Below are 21093 nucleotides of genomic sequence, written 5' to 3'. Positions count from 1 at the left end.
TACACTGGTCGATCCTTAACTGACAGAGTCAAGAGATACTTCATGATAACTTTGGGTACAAGGTGACATAATCCTTTGATAATTGCAAAATAATAGCCTGACTACAATTATTACTTCTCAGCATTTCATTTTTTTCTAAGTTGGACTGCATACAAAAGACTTTTGAAATGAGTTGACTGCAGCGGAGCAGGTGTAGCAAGCTGCTGAAATGACTTTGTCACAGAGGGGAAAAAACGAATGAAGAGTACATCTAAAACCAATGATGGGTTTGAGATCATTCCCTTTCACACTCGTTTGCCACAACCTGACAAGAAAGCACAGGATGAGAGAAAGAGAGAAAGACAGAGAAAGAGAGAGTCAAGGGGAGAAGGAAGGAGGGGGAGAGGGAGAGAGAGTGAGAGAAAGAGAGAGAGAGAGAGAGAGGGAGGGAGGGAGAGAGGGAGAGAGAGAGAGAGAGAGAGAGAGAGAGAGAGAGAGATGGAGATGTGCAACGCCAGCCAAAACTTTTTCAATTTCACCGACAATTTCCTGTGTAATTACTGATGTGGTATGATGGTGTTTTAATGACAGGGACCTGCCAGTGACAGTGACATTGTGTGTGTGTGTGTGTGTGTGTGTGTGTGTGTGTGTGTGTGTGTGTGTGTGTGCGTGCGAGAGAGAGTGTGTGCATGTGTGCTGTGGGAGATCTTGCTGGGCCTGTTGATGATGGCAGAGTGATGAGATGGAGCCGTGCTGTGGAGATTAGACCTGTCTGCCCTCACAAACACACACACACGTACACACACACACAAAGCCTCTAGCATTAACGCCACCCCCCACACATCCAAACTACCCTACAATGCCACCTGCTATCTCACCATCACACTCACTCACTTATAAACCCCCCGCAGCCCCTCCTACCCCCACATATCAACCCCCTGATCATCAGTGCCATGGTGGCGGCCATCAGCGCCACCAACTGTGGGCGGGTCAATGAGCCGGTACCTGTAGTCGCACCAGGGGCAGCGGTATGGTTTCTCCCCCGTGTGAACACGTTTGTGCCGCGATAGATGGGACTGCGTGGTGGAGGCGAAGTTGCAGAGCTTACATTTGAAGGGTCTCTCTCCTGTGGGGTGGGGGGGTTGAAAAGATAAGAGACAGACAATGGTGATGACATCAAGATGACATAAATGTTTTCACTGACAAACACACATCGACACATAAATATACAAACCCGGGTAGAAGGCTACAACTGACACCATTTTGCTGGCTTCATAAATCCAAATTCAGGACTTGAGTTGTTCTATGCTATGTGGGATTCATTTTCTGACACAACAGAGCCATTAATGGTTCTGAATCTACTGTTTAACTACAAAAGCTACACTTTCTGTAGAAAATATCAGTGCGCTCGCTAACTCTGAGCAGTGACAGTAGTTGAAGTGTCAGCAGAGTTAGTTGATAAATATTGTGTTCACAGTTTATCTGTCTGTCAGCGGGATATTTTAAAACTTACAAATGCATCCCCAGAAATATCATAGGAATAATTTTGATGGAAGTCCAGATGGATGATTTCTATCATTAGATGATCACCATATTTGACACATAGCCATTAATCTTACACTGATTTGATTCTAAATTGAAAGGGCATGCTCACACGGTCAAGGTATCAGTTCAACTCAAAATCAAAATGGCAGGACTGATGTCTGTAGGTGAAAGCTTTGTATGTTTAATTATTCTTTATTTCAAATGGCAGACCAGAGTGGTGAGGGAGTGTTTAACTCAACAGCTTCAGGGATGTCAGTGTTGAACTGAAATAAAACCTCACCCTGCTTTGAGGAGCTGCTAACCTCCAAAACATTTATGAAGTTTATTAAAATGGTGTGGTGACTTGTGGTGTCCAGTGTTTGGTAGAATATTGCTTCAGTGACATTTTGATACAGACAAGAACAACATTGGCCACTGAATCCTGGTAAATTTGGGGCATAAAAGTGGATATATTTAAAGACATGAAATAACAATACAATGTTGTCTTTAGAGAAGTTGAACCCCAAAACTTAAAAAAAAAACTGTATCAGTCAAACTATGACAAGAAAAAACTGTCAGACAAGGTGGTGCCTTCATATGCAGCTGCACGACAACAGATTTGAACTGAAGCTGAATCAATTGAGCTGAGCTGAATCAGTGGAATTGACACATGTCAACACAGGAGAGGAGGACAGAAATTGGAGGTTTCGGGGGAAAATGGCAGAGAAACTGAGGAGCAAACAAAATGAATTATGAAAACCTAAATGAATATTTATAACAGGATTCTTGATCCTTGGGCGCCTGCCAGACAACGGTTAAGAACAGTATTTGTTTCACTATCCCAATTTCCAAAAAAGCACTCGTTATTGACAGCCTATCTGAAAAATGCAATTTCCCTAAGCGACAGAATGACATGGTGAAATGATAACTGAAATTAAAAATCTCAGATTCAGTCAGCCATACTGGTACACATGCCTATCACTGACAGCAGCATGTCACACTGACGCCTGTGTCTGTGTGTGGGTGTGGGTGTGTGTGAGAGATAGCAAACAGTTGCTAAAACTATGTGAAAAGAATATTCTGGCTGTTCAGATCTTGAAGTGTCAATCACCGTCCAAGAATATGAAGGTCCACACATACAGCAGTTAGTGTGTGTGCTTAGATTAGTTCACAACGTGAGTTCAGGATGTGTGTGCTGTTGCTTACCTGTGTGCTGGCGTCTGTGTTTGGTGAGGGCGTGTCTTGTGCCTCCAGCGAAACCACACAGGTCACACAGATAAGACTTCTCTCCTATAGAGACAGATTGAGAGAAGAAGAAAAGGATGAAGCAATAGGTTCTTCTTGGTTAAGTGCAACAAACTGTTGCCATGTTCCCAGATCTCAAAAATTACTTTGGTGAGTACAATGTTATGATAACTGATAGCCACAGCTATAAAAAATAATATTTACGTTGTAATAAACCAAAATCTTTTAATGGGACCTTGGAAACAATGCCCTCCAATCATGCTTTACATACAGGAGGATACTGACAGGATGTAAAAAGCTAATGAGGACCTGATCAGACTGTTTCAATGTTACCTGGAATTCAAACTAACTTGAAAACCAACACAAAGCAACAAAAACAGGATATTTCTAAATGCTGAAACTGTAAAAGAACATTAAACCTTTAACACTTGAATGTGAACTGAGCTTGACAAATAAAATTGAATTAAAAGACAACATGTTTGTGTTTTTAATATGTATGAGTTGTGTTATGCATCAACCTATGTGTTGGTGTGCATTTGGATCAAGCTTATTATGACACACTGCAAATGCAAATAATGTCATTAATAATAAAATAAATAAACTGCTACTACTGCTGGTATATGAAGCTACACAATTCATGACATCTGTCTTCTATCAGTTGTCTTCTATCAGTCTGCCTCAAAACTAAACATGGCTCAATATAATGAATCTGTCACTAATACTTTTAAACTTGCAATGACATTAATAAAAAAAAAACAGAATTAAATAGTAAAATTACAACCTCAAATATTGTGGGGTGGTAATAAGTGAATTAGTTATTGGAGTAGATTTATGAAATCCTTGAATCCTTTCGAGTGGAAAAGTCTGGTGGAGGAAGGAATGAGTGGTGCTTCCTTCACTCAGCACTTCTGCCGAGGTGCTATTGAGCAAGGAAGTGAGAGCTCAAGTAAAGACAAAGGGGAAGAAAATGTCGTGTTAACGGATTGGGAGAAATGTGTGATGGAGGAGAAAGTGAGAAAAGGAACGACAGACTGAACAGATGAGCAGCGGGTCTAGTTGGCTAACAGATGAGCCAAGCAGAAGTCACAGATCACTAGTGTATATCCATCAGAGCTCTCACAGCTAACTAATTCCTCCAATCAGATGGATCCGTGTAAATATGTCAAATGGGGGACGGGAAATTGCCAGTGTGGTTTATTGACTGTGATAAAATCTGAAAAGCACCGCTGAACATAATTACATACTTGTCAGAGCCATAAAAATTAGCTTTATTATCAATGGGATGGTTTTGTACAACTTCATTTGGGGGCGATGCCTTCCAGATGGGGAGCGTGGAGAGCTTTTTTACACTCCTCCTCTCTTCCCTGCATCTGGCTCTGTCATTAACAGCATGATGGTCTCCCCCTCTCTCTCTCCCTCTCTCTCTCCCTCTCTCTCTGCCATTACACACAGGCAGTCACACACTCCTACACACTCACAGCAACATTTGTGATGAGACTCACTCAGGGGAGCACATGCACGTACAAACACAGTTATAGAATGGACACAGATGTGCATGCAAATGCGCACACATGCACACACAGAGAGCTGCAGATATTCCCACACACAGACACACAAATCAAACTGCATGCAGTGTACATGTTGTATACCAGCACATACATTGAAACACTGTAGGTACCACACATTCTAACATACAGACACACGCTGCATGTGTGTACATTATGTGCATCACTTAAATATTCATCTAAATGCTGATGTTGAACTCCAGCTCTCGCCACACACTGATAACACATTTGGGTGACTCTTCCAGCTGGGCCTCAGCGGTGCTCTGCTCCTCTTCTGCACAGATAGCAGCTTTCACTGAGTCCGCAGAGACAAAGCAGCCTCAAGTTTCCTCTATTACACCCATTTAAAGCCACTCGACTGTGAGAAGAGTTTTAATGCAGTGCCACTTAAAGGGGAGAAAAACAGCCTTAAAAAGGTGCATTCGTTAGCCAATTCATACAGGTTCACTTTTCAATCCCAGTGTGAATGGCCCTTAAAGGAACAATGTTTTCATATAAATAAATGTCCATTCTGCTACTTTCTGCTTTCCGTTCTTTACATTTGCTGTTCTAAATACATGATGTGTGATGTTCCTGGAAAATAAATATCACAGACTTTGAAATTGTGCAAAAGAAAATATATTTTATATTTTTCGTAAAAAAGACATCCAGTGATCTCTGATGAGCAGAAACACTGCAGTAATGAGCACTTAGCATAAACGATGGAGACAAAATAAAAATAAAATCATTAATATTTTAAACCCCCTAAAACAGATTTTTTTTCTCTGTATCTTCAATATTCACAACCAGACTAAGCAACAATCAAGATTTGAAAGAAACATCCTTAGGTGTCATCTATTGTGAGTTTGACAGTCAAAACGGAGCAAAAAACTCACAAATTCATCACATTTTGATTCAAATATGGCCAACTTGATTGGTGCACGTTATTACTCAACATGACCTTTTTGTGGGTGAGCCCTGCCCACTACAAACCAGTGAGAGGAGCACAGACAAAAACACAAATACAGAAGTATGCACTGTGAAGTATCCAAAACTGTTCCAACTTGGGCAGAGGCTGTTGTGTTCATGTAGGACCCCATTGCTCATAGAGAGAAAATTGGTTTCAGGGCCTGTGATGCAAAAGAAAAAGTCTTCTTTATTCCTGCGTCTCTAAACTCTACAATAGTTACTAAGGATCTGGTCGGACCTTTCCTCCCTATCAGAAAAACAGCACCAGCCCCTCTTCCACCCCCCCACCCCCCTCCCTTCCATCTCTCATTACGCCCAACGCTACAAGACCCCACCACAGAAAAATCCATAGCCATCGATCCCTACGCCCAGCCGCGGTCGCCACAATTATTCTCGATGAGGAAACGTTGGCGATAAATTACATGTGTGCTTTTCATCTGCTGTTCTGTGGCGGTGAGCCCTCTGAGGACCTGGGTGGGGACGGCGAGGTGGGGTAGTAGAAGAGTGACGTGCTGTCAACACTGGAGGATCCGGATGGCTAAAGAAGCATGGACCCCCCCATAACCACAACACAACCTTGCACTGACTGCATTCATTCGTAATTCACCTTAACCTCGACCTGTCTGTACACGATTAACCCTTAACCCTTACCTTAAACTTTATCCTTATGCAACATTAACCCTGAAACCACGTTTATCAGCCTCAACCTTAAGTCTTACTCTAACCTGAACTCAACTCTCACTCCAAACTCTGAACTTAGAGATCAATCCCCAGCTGTTCTCTTGCAGAGGTGAAGACCAGACACACAAAACTGCAAACAAACACAGATCAAGCTATAGGTCATATACGTCTATTTAAAAGCATACACAATCTGATGCACCAAAAGTCTAGCTCCAGACACAATAATGCTCTAAAAACTATATTTTCTGCTAATGTGTCTGCACTGAGAGCCCTTAAACTTTTTGGCAATTTGAATATTGGCTCATCTCCTCTCTTTTGTTCCCATGATACACCTCAACCCTCCACCCCTTACTGGAATTAAATGTGCCTTATTGCGAGACAATAAAAGAACTTTGAAGTCAAAATATGCAACCTCTCTTTGCATGTGTGTGTGAATATATATATATATATATATATATATATATATATATATATATATATATATATATATATATATATATGTATGTGTGTGTGTTTTAAATAACCCCAGAGGCGTCTGCATGCAGCTATAATTGCCTCCCTCATTAGTTATGTTTTAGCAGGAGCGAATGGGAGGGCAATTAATTTTACCGCTTAATTTTTGACACGGAATCCGCTGCTGTATTGATGTGCTCGCCATTTTGGGTCTCATTTTTCAGGGAAATTAATTGACAAAGTGCGAAGATTTATCAGCATATCGCCAGATTAAGCGACAAACTGAAGCAATGAGGAAATCAATTGTGGCCCTGTCGCTGTGTTCAACCCCCCTCTACCCCCCCTCCCCACAATGCCCAAGAGCCTGGGAAAAGCTGGGTGGGTCAGACGCGGTGCACTTATTTATTTATTTGAGTCGCTCATTCATCAGCCGTTACAAATGACCCTGGCGGCTGACGACCACTGAATCCCCCACCCCCGCCCCCCTCCCCCTCCCCCTCCCCCTCCCTCAGACATGACTGGTGTGTGAGGAGGGAGTGATTAACATAAAAAACACACAAATCAGAGAGGAACAATGAATCCCGTTAGAGGCAGGAGAAGGAGAGCGGAGGTGTTAACTTTTTTTCTTTTTTGGGGAGGGGGGCTCTGCATGTCACAACCAGCAACTCTATCTACGGGATGTAACACGTATCATGTATCATTTTCCATTAGGGACTCCTTAGTCTATGGCAACAGTGTAGTTATGGGTGCAAATGCAAAATATGTATTGTTGAGTTTGCCTTCATCAAGTGTGTCTTGCTGAGCTGACGGTTTGCTGAGTCCTGCTCCACATCAGTTACTGTTGCTCTGCCTGTCAAACTTTCCAGGACCAATTTCCAGACGGTGGGGAAGTAATACGCAGTGGATGTGCTATCTTAAAGGTTTCTTCTCCAATGTAACCTGAAACCCCACAAAATAATGTAGTATTAAATACTCCTGGCTGTGGAGTAAAGCTACCTTAGGTTAGTAAGTTTGCTGCTTAGCCGAACATGCTAACATTTGTGGTTTACATCAGAGCAGACAAACACAATGTTTAATCCATTCTTTACACTTTTGAAAACGTGAAGAAGTCCAAAGCTTGACAGGTCTGCCGTGCGTACTTACAGTTGCTAAGCTATGATTTGACAATCGCTGTTTGAGGGAGGAGTTTAGCAAACGGACCGTTATGCAAACTTTGTCATTCCAAGTTACGATGGTTCATTTGATATGTTTTTTGTGATTACTGTTTCCTAATGTGCATCCTATCCGTACATTGTCTCAGTGCTCAACCTATGCTCAATCTGTCTCATGGTGCTTCAGCATGAGATCATGACACTGACTGCTGTTCTAAGAGATTAGGAATGTTATTTTAAGGGAATACAAACCAATTATACACACTTGACATACACAAGACCAGCTCATTCAAAACTTGCCACTGTGATGAAGTTCTTGGTAAGAGGGATAGTTGTTCTCCATCAAGTGACTTTGAATTTTACAGTTCTAACAAATGAGCTAGATGTGTGTATCATTACACTCCAGTACAAACTCCCCAGTTAGTCATCGTCCTGTAAGCCTCTACACAACCCACACACACACACACACACACTGTAACTCACATTCCCTCCATTACTGGCTGCTCTGTTCCCAGGAAAGATTAGCTCAACTTTAAAATCTCCTACTTATTTTATTAGTATTGCATCTTAGTGCCGTGAAGGAGCCGATTTATAACCTTTAAACAGATCACACACATGCAGATAATATTTCAGTGTGTCAGGTTGGCTGCTGGAATGTGATTGCAGTGATTGTATAGCTGTAGCTAACCGTCCAACCCAGCACCAATTACAACTGGCAAAGGAGTGTCGGGGGGTCACAGCAGAGCAAATTGTGTTAGCTTTTTTGGGTGTTGCTAATCAAGTCAGGTCTTGTCACTCACTAAAATGAGGTTGTCTCTGGTTCAATCTTTATTCTCCTATTTTCATATGTTTTTATTTGGTCACCCTTGAAGCTCTCTTATTTCATCACTTTCCTGTTTCCATCTCAATCACTTCACTCACTCTCTTCAAGTCTGTGTTTCACACAAATTCACACAAAGACACACTCACACATACAAACACACCACCACACACCACCCCACGCCTCTCCAGGTGACAGCTAGGTGACAGTGCGACGGCAGCCGCCTGATGGGGAATGATGAGGGCTGGAAACAAATGAAAATAAAACGTCTAATTATGTCAGAGGCGCCTTGACGTTACATCACTGTTAAAACACATTTAAAATAACATCCAGCAAGTCTTACACTCACACACACGCACACACAGCAGGCACCCGTGACGGATGGAGGGCACTCCTGCAAGCGCTCAGTCAGGCTGTCAGGCCACTGGCTGCTGCTGCTTCTGTCATTGACTTAAAAGGGCATCAAGGAGCTGTGTGTGGGACATTACTGAGGCCGAGGGGAAACTGCTGGGCTGCAGCATAAAGACACTTTCAGAGAGGCTGACTTGGGCTCCTATCGAGGGGCTATTATTCAAGACAGTATCCTCCCACCGCCCACCGCACCATCTGTCTATCCAAAGTTTATACTAAGTAAAAAAACACAACTCAGTACAGTCCCACAGTGTACTGTACAGTATGTACAGAAATACAAAGGGAAGGATGGAATTGGAAAGAAAAGGCACTGCGTATCTAAAAAAAAAACCATGAGATTAATACCCACTGATTTTAACACTAAATGTCTTGTTTTGTGTTTCATCATGTTTATGCTCTAATCCAGTTTTAAGTGTACTCGTGAAACACAGAGAAAGTGGGTACAGATTCATTATCACATCAGTTTGCTGCAAAGCTCTACGTATCTCTATGTATATTCACGCATCTCTATGTATATGAATTTAACTAAGGTTAGATAAGAGAGTAAAACAGCTTTACCCTCTGTATTGCTAGTTACATTAATAATATACACAACATACTTCATGGTTTTAAAGGGACAAAAACGCAGCTTTTGAAATCTAATTGCTATAAATCATTAAAACTGACTTTTTTTATTTGTGGATCTACTCAAATTTGTAATAGTTCTCTTTTTTGGATCAAAGGTGGGAGACACATGATATGAATAAACAAACATCATACACACCAAAATTCATGTGCATTTTCCCCTTTTTTCACATTTGCATCGTAGAACACACACTGGACCGGGGAATGTGGGAAAACACACTCTTGAGGATCAGATGGATCCAATGAACACACACTTGCTTGACCAGCTGGGTTTGGGGAACACACACAATTGGTGACCAGATGGATTTTGGGGAAATACACATGACAAACCAGTTGGATTTGGGGAATACACACTACCTTAATTCCCTCATCAAGCAACCCTCCAAGTCTGGAGGATGGCAGAAAACAAAAACAAACATGAAATACAAACATCTTTTTCCATCTCTCTTTGGCTATTAATTGTCTCTTTTCGAATATAATTGGCTGATATAACATCATATAATTGTGACGGTCCTATTGGGATCAGGAGGTAAGGGTGTAACCATCTAACAAGAGTGTCTGCAGGACCGCCAAGAACCAGTTCTCGATTTTCTCTGGATGTTGAAAATCAGTACAGATGGACAAGTCATGACTATTATCAGCCAAAAACGTGTGTATATATTTTTTTCTTCCCAAACAAAGCTGTGAAGATTCATAATTAATGTGAGATTTTCACAGCTAACACATGAACTTCATTTTATTAAACAGTCTACAGCTATAGAGGAATGAAAAAGTACATTATGTCTGGTCCAAGTATAGTGTTTCTTGATAAATAACCTTCTGTCTCCCACTCATAAAAAACGCTATTTGCCTGTAAAAAAAAGCAAATCTCATGAATTTTGCAGTTTAGAGTGTCAGTCAACGTGTTTATGGAGGAGTAGAGCAGTAATGGTTCACGGTGGAGGTTACTAGCTCTCAGTGTCTCACCAGTGTGTGTCCTGTAGTGGTCCTTCATGGCTGACAGGTTGAGGAAGGCATAGTGGCAGGACGGCCAGGCGCACTTATATGGTTTCTCCCCACTGTGCAGTTTCATGTGGTTGTTCAGGGCCCATTTTTCACTGAAGGAGCGCTCGCACAACTCGCATTCAAACTTCCTGCAGGAGGAGAAGAGAGGCAGAGGGGAATGAGGAGGAGGAGGAGGAGGAGGAGGGGAAAAAAAACGAAGACTTATTTACTGATCCCAAAGCTGACGTAAAATGCTAGACAATCCACCCTGTGAGAACGGAAATGGAGGTTGTTGGGTACTCGCACTCGCACCCACGGAGCTCAGGGCCGTATGAATGCGTGCTGTACATCTACACCCACAGTCACACACTCACACACATAAACACAACACACACAGAATGCAGTTGGTTGCTGGTGTGTCATGTCTGTATAAGCAGGCATTGATTTTTCTGTCCTGGCCTGCCACCTCCACCATTTATTCTCTGCTTTGCACCAGGGCCCAGAGGACTAGAGAAATTCTGTTACAGTCCACACACACACACACACACACACACACACACACACACACACACACACACACACACACACACACACACACACACACACACACACACACACACACACACACACACACACACAGGGCCAGTGGGGAGAATAGAGTTCACCTGTCCAGCATCCCTGACCACTTAGCCAGGGCTAAATGAACAGTTAGCTACATTTTACCTCCCGCCTCTCTCTTAAGGCTCCAGTATCAGAGCTTTCCTCTATCTTAACTTCTCTACAAACAACCTCTGCTCACATAATCAAAATCAGCACTCGCTCTGCTCTGGATAGTCAGTATCAATCCAATAAATGTGTGTGTCGTTTTGTCGTATGGTGCCAAAAGCCTCGTTTGAGATCAGGAATAAATGTGACTATGCATGCAGTTCTTTCTTTACTCTGGACATCCGTCTATTCTTCATGCAGACGCCTACCACCCTACAAAAGCGGTATTATTATTATTTTTTTTTTTATCTATGTGTAGGATGTTTGCACCTATATTCATCGGCTGTGTTATTAGGCTTTAAGAAACACACAGAAGTAAAAACAATAGGAAAAGCCTGTGCTTGAATTAATCTTTACCCCTGCGCTATAATTTAGGCACAGAATGACTAATGTGCGAGTCATAAACAAATGAAGTCGGGTTTTGGGGAGCATTCGTCTTGCAGCGAGGGCCATGTTATTTTAGGGAGGGCGGCTGTCTTTAAGTCCTGATTGTGTCGCTTAATCCCCGCGGTATCTGTTTCATAGCGAGCAGCATGACACTCACCTGAACAAATAATGACTCCAAGCAGCATGTAGCATGTGTCTGAATCAATAATTCAAACTCATACATCTTCCTTACTGGAAGTTGGGGGGGGGGGCATAGAATGAGAGAGAGGGAGGGAAAAGAGTGAAAAGGGGGAATTAAAGATGGGGAGGTGGAGAGAGGGAGAGATAGAAAGGAAAATGTGTCCTGGCTTCCATATCAATCTATATGTTCCATGATGATGAATCTACATGCGATATGGATGTCATCCTATGGCAGTTGAGAGGACATTTTAAGCTCACTTACCAAGAAGGATGGAGCAGCTTTAAAATGGCGCCTTTATCACCTGCCTCTAAGCTCAAATGCATATTTAAACAGCCCTGTTTTCCTCTCGTTCTCATCAACTGACTTGGAGACTTTATTTGACCAACAGATGTATTTCTGCATCTGTATTTCCTTCCCTTTCCTTCCTCCCGGCGGTATTTATAGAACAGCTCGTCGCCCATGCCACCGTGGGAGAGGTAAATAAGATGAGTGAAGAGATGCTATCTTTTATTGTAAGCATTATGCACAACACTCCTGCTTTATGAGCTAAACGGGCCATTGTTTATCACAGTGCGTAATCGCAAAGTCAGGCAGGCAGGCAGGCAGGCCTTGACGTGGGCACGCGGCATGCTGGGATGGAGGGAAAAACGAGAGAGAGAAAAAAAAAAAGGCAGGAGGAGAGGAGAGAAGATGGAGGAGTCAGGTCTGGCAGAGTTGACTATCAGTGGGGGTTTTGTAAGGATGAGAGGAGGGTTTGCGTCTGTTTTTATGGGATCAGATGGAGCGCTTTGATCTTGTCCCCGCATGTCAGATCCCGTCACGATCCACCGTCTCGCCCATACATATGCATACTGCCTCTAAACAGCCAGGCACCATGCAAAACACACCAAAGGTAGGAGGTAGAGGGAAGAGAGACACACACACAGAGAGGGAGAGAGAGGTTGAGTGAATTTGTGTATGCATGTGTATAAAAGGAGGGAGAAAGGGAAAGAGACAGAAATAAGAGAGCAAGAGAGGTCTGCCAATTTTAAATATGTGAAGACTTTTTATAATGCTTTCTAGCACTGAATTGTAACCCACAAAACAACCACAATTAATTCACAAATGCTGCCAAAGCAACATATTTCAGATTCAGCGTGGCCTGAGAAAGTTCTGAAAATCTTCATTTTAAGATTTTAGGGATGGATATGCAGTGTATGTCCGTGGCTATGGTTTCTAACTGTGTGTGAGCAAAGGAAATAAGCTGCTTTCAAACCTGCATATGTACCACACTCATAAAAGAACACAAACATCCATCTGTTAATAGACTGATGAAGATATGATTTCATATTAATATATTATTTAAAAAATGCATAAATTATAAGAACCTGCAGGTAACCAGGAGTAAAATAAAAATGACAAGTCAAGACAGAGATGGGGGGTTATTAAGGATGGGAAGGCCGTGGATTTGGAGGTCTAAAGCACATTTACAACAGTAACTACTTATTCCCTGTGTGATTATGAAAATAGATGCATTGGCATGTACATATCATAATTGGCTAGAACGGCTGTGTGTAGTTGTGCGCTCATCCACAAAACTTCAGTGGGAGAAGTGCTGGACAACAAACTACAATAGAAAGGCACTTGCACGCTGAAATCAGAGCGTTTTGATTCGACACAGGTCTTCCTCTGGCAAAAAAAAAAGCCCATGTGAAGGAAATTAGATGTAGATATGACTAAATGACCGCTGACGTCACAATAACCTTATATTCATGTGTATATCTAATCTTACACAACTTCATCACCCACCTCTCTCATTTCCTTCACATGGGCATTTGCCTGAGGAGGATGTCGTGTTGGGTTGAAACATTGCTAATAAAAAGGAGCTCTGATTTCAATGTGCGGGTCCCTTCCTATTTTATTCATATACACATTATAAGCATTTTTGAACGCTCATATCTTCTCAGGTCTACAGATCAAATTATGGTGTATAGGTGAAAGACACTAGAGAGACCAAACCACAGACGAAAGATAACTTAGAGCAAAAATGTACATCCAAATATACAAAAACGAGAGCGAAAGAACAGAAGAACAATGAGTAAGAATTACATGTATTATTTTGCATTGACTGCTCCTTGGCTTTTTCACATTACTGTCAAGCTCTGATCAGCAGAGGCCACAGCAGGAATAAACTGTAACCGTGAGCAAGTTCTACTTCCAGTCATCATATCTCTTTTCGCTTTTCTTTCTCCTGCATCTCTCCATCTCCTCGCTCTCCATTTCCTCCTCCCTTTCTCTTTTCCCTGTGATCACGAAGCAAGGCAACATGATTGACACCCCGTGCAGATTTATTCAAAGACCCAGGTGGGCCTCCTGCCTGTACGTTCAGAAAGCTGCATGCTGCTGTGTCTATACTGTCACTCATTACCATATCTATACTGTGGTGTGATCCTGTCATCAGTTCAGGCATATAGGGCTACTGTCAGAACATCACAGGCCACACTGGCCTTAATTGTGATATAAATCCCTCAGGAGGAGTTACTGTACCTCTAACAGGGGCTGGGGAAAAAAAAGACCCGACACATTACCACACACTCGCTATCGCCCCCAAGTGGCGAGGTGGTGCTTGTTGAGGGAGATCTTCAGAATGTAAACTGAAATCATGTGTTCTGGATAAGAACTAAACAACAGAGTGTTAAAAAGAGGCCAGTTTTGTATGATAAAGAGCAAAAATAGATCTCTCTAAACCCACAATTGACTGCATCAGTTTGGTTTTATGCTGCGGAGCATCACACTAATTCAATTGGCACAGAAACAAACCGCATCTTTTTTAATTGACTGGATTAATTGTGCTGGCCTTTTTGGGCAGCTAAGGATTCTTCCCCCTGCTTTTTCATGTTGTGTTGGCCGGTCGGCGAGAGGAAATAATCCGCCGATGCTCTCACACTGCAACACAAAGACAGAAAGAGAGAGAGAGGCCGACTCTCGCCTCAAGCCGAACTGACACAAACAGACAACTTCAAAGTGAAGACTGTTGTTTATTTGGTGAAGGGAGAGGGGGGAGAGAGGGGGGAAAAAAGAGAGAAAAATTTATCTGATATGCAACTGTCAGGAGAGCATTTTCACATGCAAAATAGCGAGTGAGTGAGAGAGATTACCTAGAGGGAGGAACATGACAGCATTCACTAGGGTCAGGATGGATCATCATCTTCAGCCCCCCCCCCTCGCCTCTCTCTTTCTCCCTCCATCGCTCTATCTTTATCTCTCGCGCTCTCTCTTTCCCTCGCTCCTTCCTTCCGTTTTTCCCCTCCTCTCCCTTTTCCCTCTCATCCTGTTTTCAGACTCTATCACTCTGCACTTCGACAACCCGGCAGCTTAAATCCAGACTAAATTAGCTGAATGAAGATTAAATCATTTGGCCCTGAGCTCTCCAAGATATTGGGTGGAAGACTGAGTAAGCCTTAAATGGTGTCTGACTGGGTTCGGACCTATACATGTGTCTGAGGAGAGGCTCTTCCCTCAATGGCAGTCAATTGAAACCTGATTAGAGGGGGGTGTTGGGTAAAAAATGGGGAAAAGATTAAATTTCTGGGACAAGTGTTTCCTAAGTAAGGACGCTGGCTTCGTTATTTTTCGTTTGCCTGCACAATGTCGACTGACGACAGGCTTGTTCCGGGGCTAAGATATCGAACCGGGCAACATCATCGCTCACGGTGCTTAGGAGAAATGCTTTAGAAAGCGCTGTAGTCAATGTGGTCTGCGGGTACTCAGATCAGTTTCCTGGATGGTGCTACTTTAACATTCAAGTAAACACAGACAACCATCTCTGGCTTGCTGCAGTTGATACAACAACTGTGCAAACTCTGCTGTAGAAAGAAAAGCAGAAGCTCTTAGGACCGAGTGCAAGAATTATCCCAACAGCAGGGCATTTTAAAGTGAAATATCTATCGAGTTATATCATACTTGGACCCACAGGAGTGTACAACCAGCATGTCACACAAAACAACAACTAAAACCTCCATGAAGAGGCCACATGTGTCTGCAGAGTATTGTAGATGAGCCTCCTCTGAGAGGACTGCTGCTGCATATGACTGCAATATAAACAACAGCACACAACAGAGATGCTGCAGCTGATTTATGTTTACCTTCAATCCCGGGAGAAAGGGGGGAGGAGAGGGAAAAAAAAAAGATAATGAAATAAATAATAAAAGACCAGGCCCATCAGATAAGCTCCTGTTTATCCCGCTGTAGGGCAAATACAAATTGTCAATTTAATGAACACGGTGGACGTGATGAAAGCGGGGTGAAGGAGCCTCCTGCCTGACAAACAATCAGGAAATGTTATCTTAATATTGTTGCGCTGTTATTCAGCCCATAACTTAGGGGGTGGGGAGAGGCCATGAGGAGAAGGAGGTGGCGTGGAGGGGAGAGGGGAGTGAGGGGGAGCAAGGAGGCACAAAGGCCAGGTCCCTCTGTGGTGGCCCTGTTATTGCCTGTTTTTATTATGAGCCATAGCTCAATAGTCCCAAACACACTTTGAAGCACACAGACCTAAATTTGAGCCTGGGCACACACACACACACACACACACACACACGCACACACACATATAGACACATCCTTGTGCACACTCCACCACATATACACAGAATGTTAAATTACAAGAAATCTTTTTTTTTTTGGAAGAGAATGAAACAACATAATTCTGAAAAAAAACACCCCAAAATGATCTCTTTCTCTGTGTGTATGCGCATACTGGTGTGATGTCTTGTTTCCAGACTGAGTTAATTTAAAAGCTTAATAGGTTTTGCGGATATCAGACTATTAATCACAATGTTTCAACCAAAAAAGCTGCAAATCAAGAGCTCCAAAAAGCTTCCCGAAATTAGCGGCTGCTGAAAAGTACTGGAAATCTGATTTGTGTGACACGATTGGGTCAAAGGCCTCTTCCCAACCCCCCTCCACCCCACACACACATCCTTTAAACGGCACTTTAAAAAGTGTCCAGATGCTTCACAGCTCAAAGTTTTTTTTTGTAAGTCTTGAATTTAAAGCATTCGCAATCTGAGCAGCCACCAAAATTAACTATTATCTCCATATTTATATATTGCCGGCACTAAATTGCGTCGGGAAGAATTACTATCAATATGAATATCTGCAACAATAACTCAGCCGCAGTGCTGAGGACAGGATGCTCTTTATCAGGCTTCTGATAGGCCTTAAATACAGCACAAGGCAGCCATATCAGAGCTTTTTCTCTCTAATATCAGGCCGCATTAGCACCTCGTAAATCAAATTACACTCCTAGAATTTCATTAGGCTCACCTGCCAGCGCTGCTGTGCTGCAGAAATATTTATGTTTTTATGCTGCGATTGTGTGCTCTCAGGTACACAAAAGGGAAGGAAGGGGGGCTGAGGGGGGGGGGGAATGGGTGATAAACCTAATTATCTTTTAAGAATACAGAGAAAATGTGTCATAAATTGTGGCGATCCTGAGGAGAGCTGGCGTTTTCGAAGCCTGTGGGGCTGAGAGTTGGGGGACAAGTCTGCTCCGCTGTTTACCATCTTTAACCGGGGCTAGACTCCCGCAATCCAATTAGCAGCTTCCCCAAATTCACTCTAAACAGAAATCAAACAGGATGATGTACGACGCCGATCACCGGGCCCTCAACAGTAAGCTAATCTGATAAAGCGAGAGCAAGACTGCTAATAGTGCAAATACTTGTTCAAACTGGATCCAAATGTTATGATAGGAGTCTGTCTTTGTTATTTAATTACCTCAAAATAATTTCACATTTCCATTTGTTTATTTGTTGTTGTTGTTTGTTAGATTATATTATCTGCATCATAAGCATCTCTGGTAGCTTTTACTGAACGTGAGTGAGCCGAGGCTGGAAGGAGGGGGGGTTAGAGAAGGTGGCTGTGGGAAGGGAACGCAGACATTCCCGTAATTTCTTTCCCATCTGGAGCGGCTGGGTCTGGATGGTAGGCCGTCTGGATATGGATTTTGATTAGACACAAAGGGAAATGACTGAGCCAGTGGCCGTAATGACAGCCACTTAATAAAAGGTACAGTCTATACATCAAAGAGCATCTAGCTGTAAATCATTCGGCCCTGTAACGACGTGCATCCCCGTCCCATTACCGAGTCCCTAACAGGCCACTCATATTTACTCTCTGGGCCCCAATATCAATTCAGAATAATGAGCTTTGTCCCTTATCTAATTAACAGGGGCATGGGTTCATTTGTTTTTTTCTCTCCTCTTTCTCTCCCTGAAATTAGGAAGTTGGCGTGTTGGTTTAACTCACAAATATTTAGCAAATTCACTACATGGTATGGCCGCTAAAAGTTATAACACAGATAGGGTGGTTGTGGTTATTGTTGTATGTTGTGTGTACCTGCTGTATGTTGCTTCTGGAGGCTGTTTCTCCAGGATTTTGTGTGTGTGTGTGTGTGTGTGTGTTTGTGTGTGCTCCACTGGGCAGAAGTAAAAGACCAGGTCCATTCTCTCTCTTATTACTGGAATTGTAATTCAATGATCACCTTAGATCACACGCGTGCCATAAATCAGATAGGCTTGACAGAGGATGAAAAATTGTATTAATAATGTGAAACTTATTATACAGTCCCAAATGCTCCCTTGATAAATGACATTGTTTGGGCCTGACAATGATTGCATTTAAAACATTATTTCTGTTTTCTGCGTGTGTGTGTGTGTGTGTGTGTGTGTGTGTGTGTGTGTGTGTGTGTGTGTGTGTGTGTTGGACACAGCAGTGGTTTGCCGGGTGGGGAAGACAGAGGTGGGGTTCCCGAGCTTCATAAAATATTCAAGATATTTCCCACCCTTCTCTCTGGAGTCAGTGGGCAGGCGATGGCCGTGGCAGTAAGGGTATAAAATCTGTGTGTGTGTGTGTGTGTGTGTGTGTGTGTGTGTGTGTGTGCATGCGTGTGGCCAGTGCAAGTGAAATGGCTGGTGGTTCACCGCAGCGCAAACACCCAAACCACAGAAATGAGCAGCGCACATCTTCAAGTCATAAAGTAGCGTACTTGCATTATTATCACGACACATCCTAGTCAGATATTAGCAAAAGTGAAGAAGTGCAGAAAGGAGGTGCAATAGGCTAATCATTTTTTCTTTTTTTGAAAAACTGATTTAGAGAAGAGTTTATTTTTCTTCATAACTCAATTCATACAAGAATGCTAATATAAAAAAAACAAGTCTAGACTTGGCAGACAGAAACCCCCTTAAAGAAAACAATGTGGTAACGCCTGAGATTCACTCTTTCTTTCTTTCTATGCTGTGCCATATCAGAACAAGCTGGACAGCCGGATTTAACTACATGAGTCCAACACACTCCAACTGTAGCGGACGTAGCACATTCAGAGACAAACCTCTGAATCTGAGTGGAGTTAGAAAAGCAGTAGAAAGAAAATGGTCTGGCACAGGTCCTATTTCTTTTCACAAGGACAAACACATTAAGTTGTAGCACAGTCTTTTGCCAATGCTGTCTTATTTTCAACACCTAGCTATGTGGATTAAGTGCCCTTGCTTAGTGCATAAGCTGTCACGAGGGATGTAATGTCCATGACAAAGATTGAGCCAGCAGCCTCAACCTGCCTGCCAAGGCTGTTGTAAACAGCACATCAAAACTGACAAGAGTCAAATGTTAGCCGTATGTGCTCACACACTAAATCTCCATGTTCATGTAACAATCAAGAGATGCCCCTTCGGAACGTGTGCTGATCCAGCAAACAAATACTCACGTTAAATACTTGGTATGATACTAGCCAAAATCCCTGGAACAGACATAGGACAAAAATAGAAGTTACAATCTGATAAAAAAAAAAACAATACTATTGAAAAATATAGCAGCAAAGCCAGTATAGCGCATATGACTCCTGGAAAAAGCAATTGGCAAAAAGTTAAGAGTGCAATATGAGTCCTTCAAGGGGCAGAATCAGCGTTGGAACTTAATAAAACACGTGCAAATGTGTACAAGCAACAAGAAAAAATAAGAGAAGTGTGCTGGAGCAACGGAAATAGTTGGAAGTGAAGAGAAGGGCCTCCAGACAGCAACAAAGCAAAGTTAGTAACAGAGAAAATTGTGAGAAACTCCTATATGCAGGATGACCAACCATTACAGCTGTCATATGGGGCTTTAACATGACATGTCATCTCCGAGTCTGATGGCAGAGGGGATAGACTTTTTCACTGTAAGTGGTGCTCCAATGAAACAGATTTGCATATCACACATGGAGAAATCCACTGTGACCGCAATTGATGAGAATATTTGACAAATTTTGAATGATGTTTTCATAGCTTTCTACAGCAAAGTGCATCTGGAGGGTTTATTAATGGTTTGTTACGGCTTAGTAGATGTTGAAGAGGAAAAATGAGTAATGGATTGAAACTCTCGATACTTTGTACTACTTCGTAAATACTCAGTATTGTGGTATCGTGGTCCCAAACTTCACCAGTGAAACAAATGTCACTCTCCCTTATTAGTCCTAACCTACAACATTGTTATTTATCTGAATTAACTCTTTTTGTACGTTCACCTGGTCTGAGAGCAGCTCTATGTTTTAGCCTGTGGCATGTTCTTTTTTATCAGACAGAATCATACAATGGTCAATCATAGGTGGCATGTGTAGGCAGCACTTTGATTGGTACTTGAACAACACAATCTCCTGCTACATATATCAGCTCGAGAGAAACTGGTATCAGTGCAGCTCCGGGTTCAAGGAAAGTCTAATTAAGTTCCTAGACAGTTAGAGTCAGATCCCTGCACAGGGACGCTGAGACCCAGACTGGTCTTTCCCTGTAGACTTGGCTTTCCCTGGCTGGCCCTGTCCATGTCCTCTACTGTAACCCCCACCCCACTCTCCCTTCTCTTCTCCTCCTCCTCATCCCTGCAAATGACCATGATGGGAGGCCATTCATCTCACTCCTTCGGCCACCACAATGAAATAAATCAAGAATTTTCCCCCCAAATATAACAATATTTGTATTTGGGGTGGGGCAGACGTAATTGATGACTGCGGCCGTGCTAATTAAAAACGGCGGAGGTTTCATTAATCTTGGTCAGTGGGTAGGGGGGATAGTAGGGTAGCTGCCACAGCGTTGGCTGGACGGGGGTGGGGGGTGGGGGGCTGGACCGCCTCCATCGTCCTCATCGCTCAGGTGATTTGGGCCATTGTTGAGCATATTAGCACGACGAGGTTAATGTGAAATGGCCATTAATAATCACAACAAAAGTCCAGAGTACACAAACTCAGTCTCTCTGTCTCTGGCCTTCAACCATGATACAACTCCGGGAACCAAACAAGACAATAAAGTGAACAATCACACGTGTTTACTGCCACGTCCTGGCCGGAGAAGTTAATTGCTTTTCTGA

The 21093-nt window shown here is 42.7% G+C and overlaps 1 protein-coding gene across 1 annotated transcript in view; it reads right to left on the bottom strand.

Annotated features, from left to right (window-relative positions):
• The window catches only part of znf407 (zinc finger protein 407), a 138096-nt gene that overhangs the window by 45032 nt on the left and 71971 nt on the right, over positions 1-21093 (bottom strand). The window contains exons 5-7 of the mRNA XM_070911338.1: positions 10368-10534; positions 2710-2793; positions 985-1105 (exon numbers count right to left, since the gene is read on the bottom strand). Coding sequence (XP_070767439.1) covers positions 985-1105; positions 2710-2793; positions 10368-10534 — 372 coding nt within the window. The remainder of the gene's footprint in view (positions 1-984; positions 1106-2709; positions 2794-10367; positions 10535-21093) is intronic.

Source organism: Enoplosus armatus, chromosome 9, assembly GCF_043641665.1.
Source record: "Enoplosus armatus isolate fEnoArm2 chromosome 9, fEnoArm2.hap1, whole genome shotgun sequence".
Lineage (NCBI taxonomy): Eukaryota > Metazoa > Chordata > Actinopteri > Centrarchiformes > Enoplosidae > Enoplosus > Enoplosus armatus.
The sequence above is the reverse complement of the archived record's forward strand: the minus strand, read 5'-3'. Positions and strand labels throughout refer to the sequence as shown.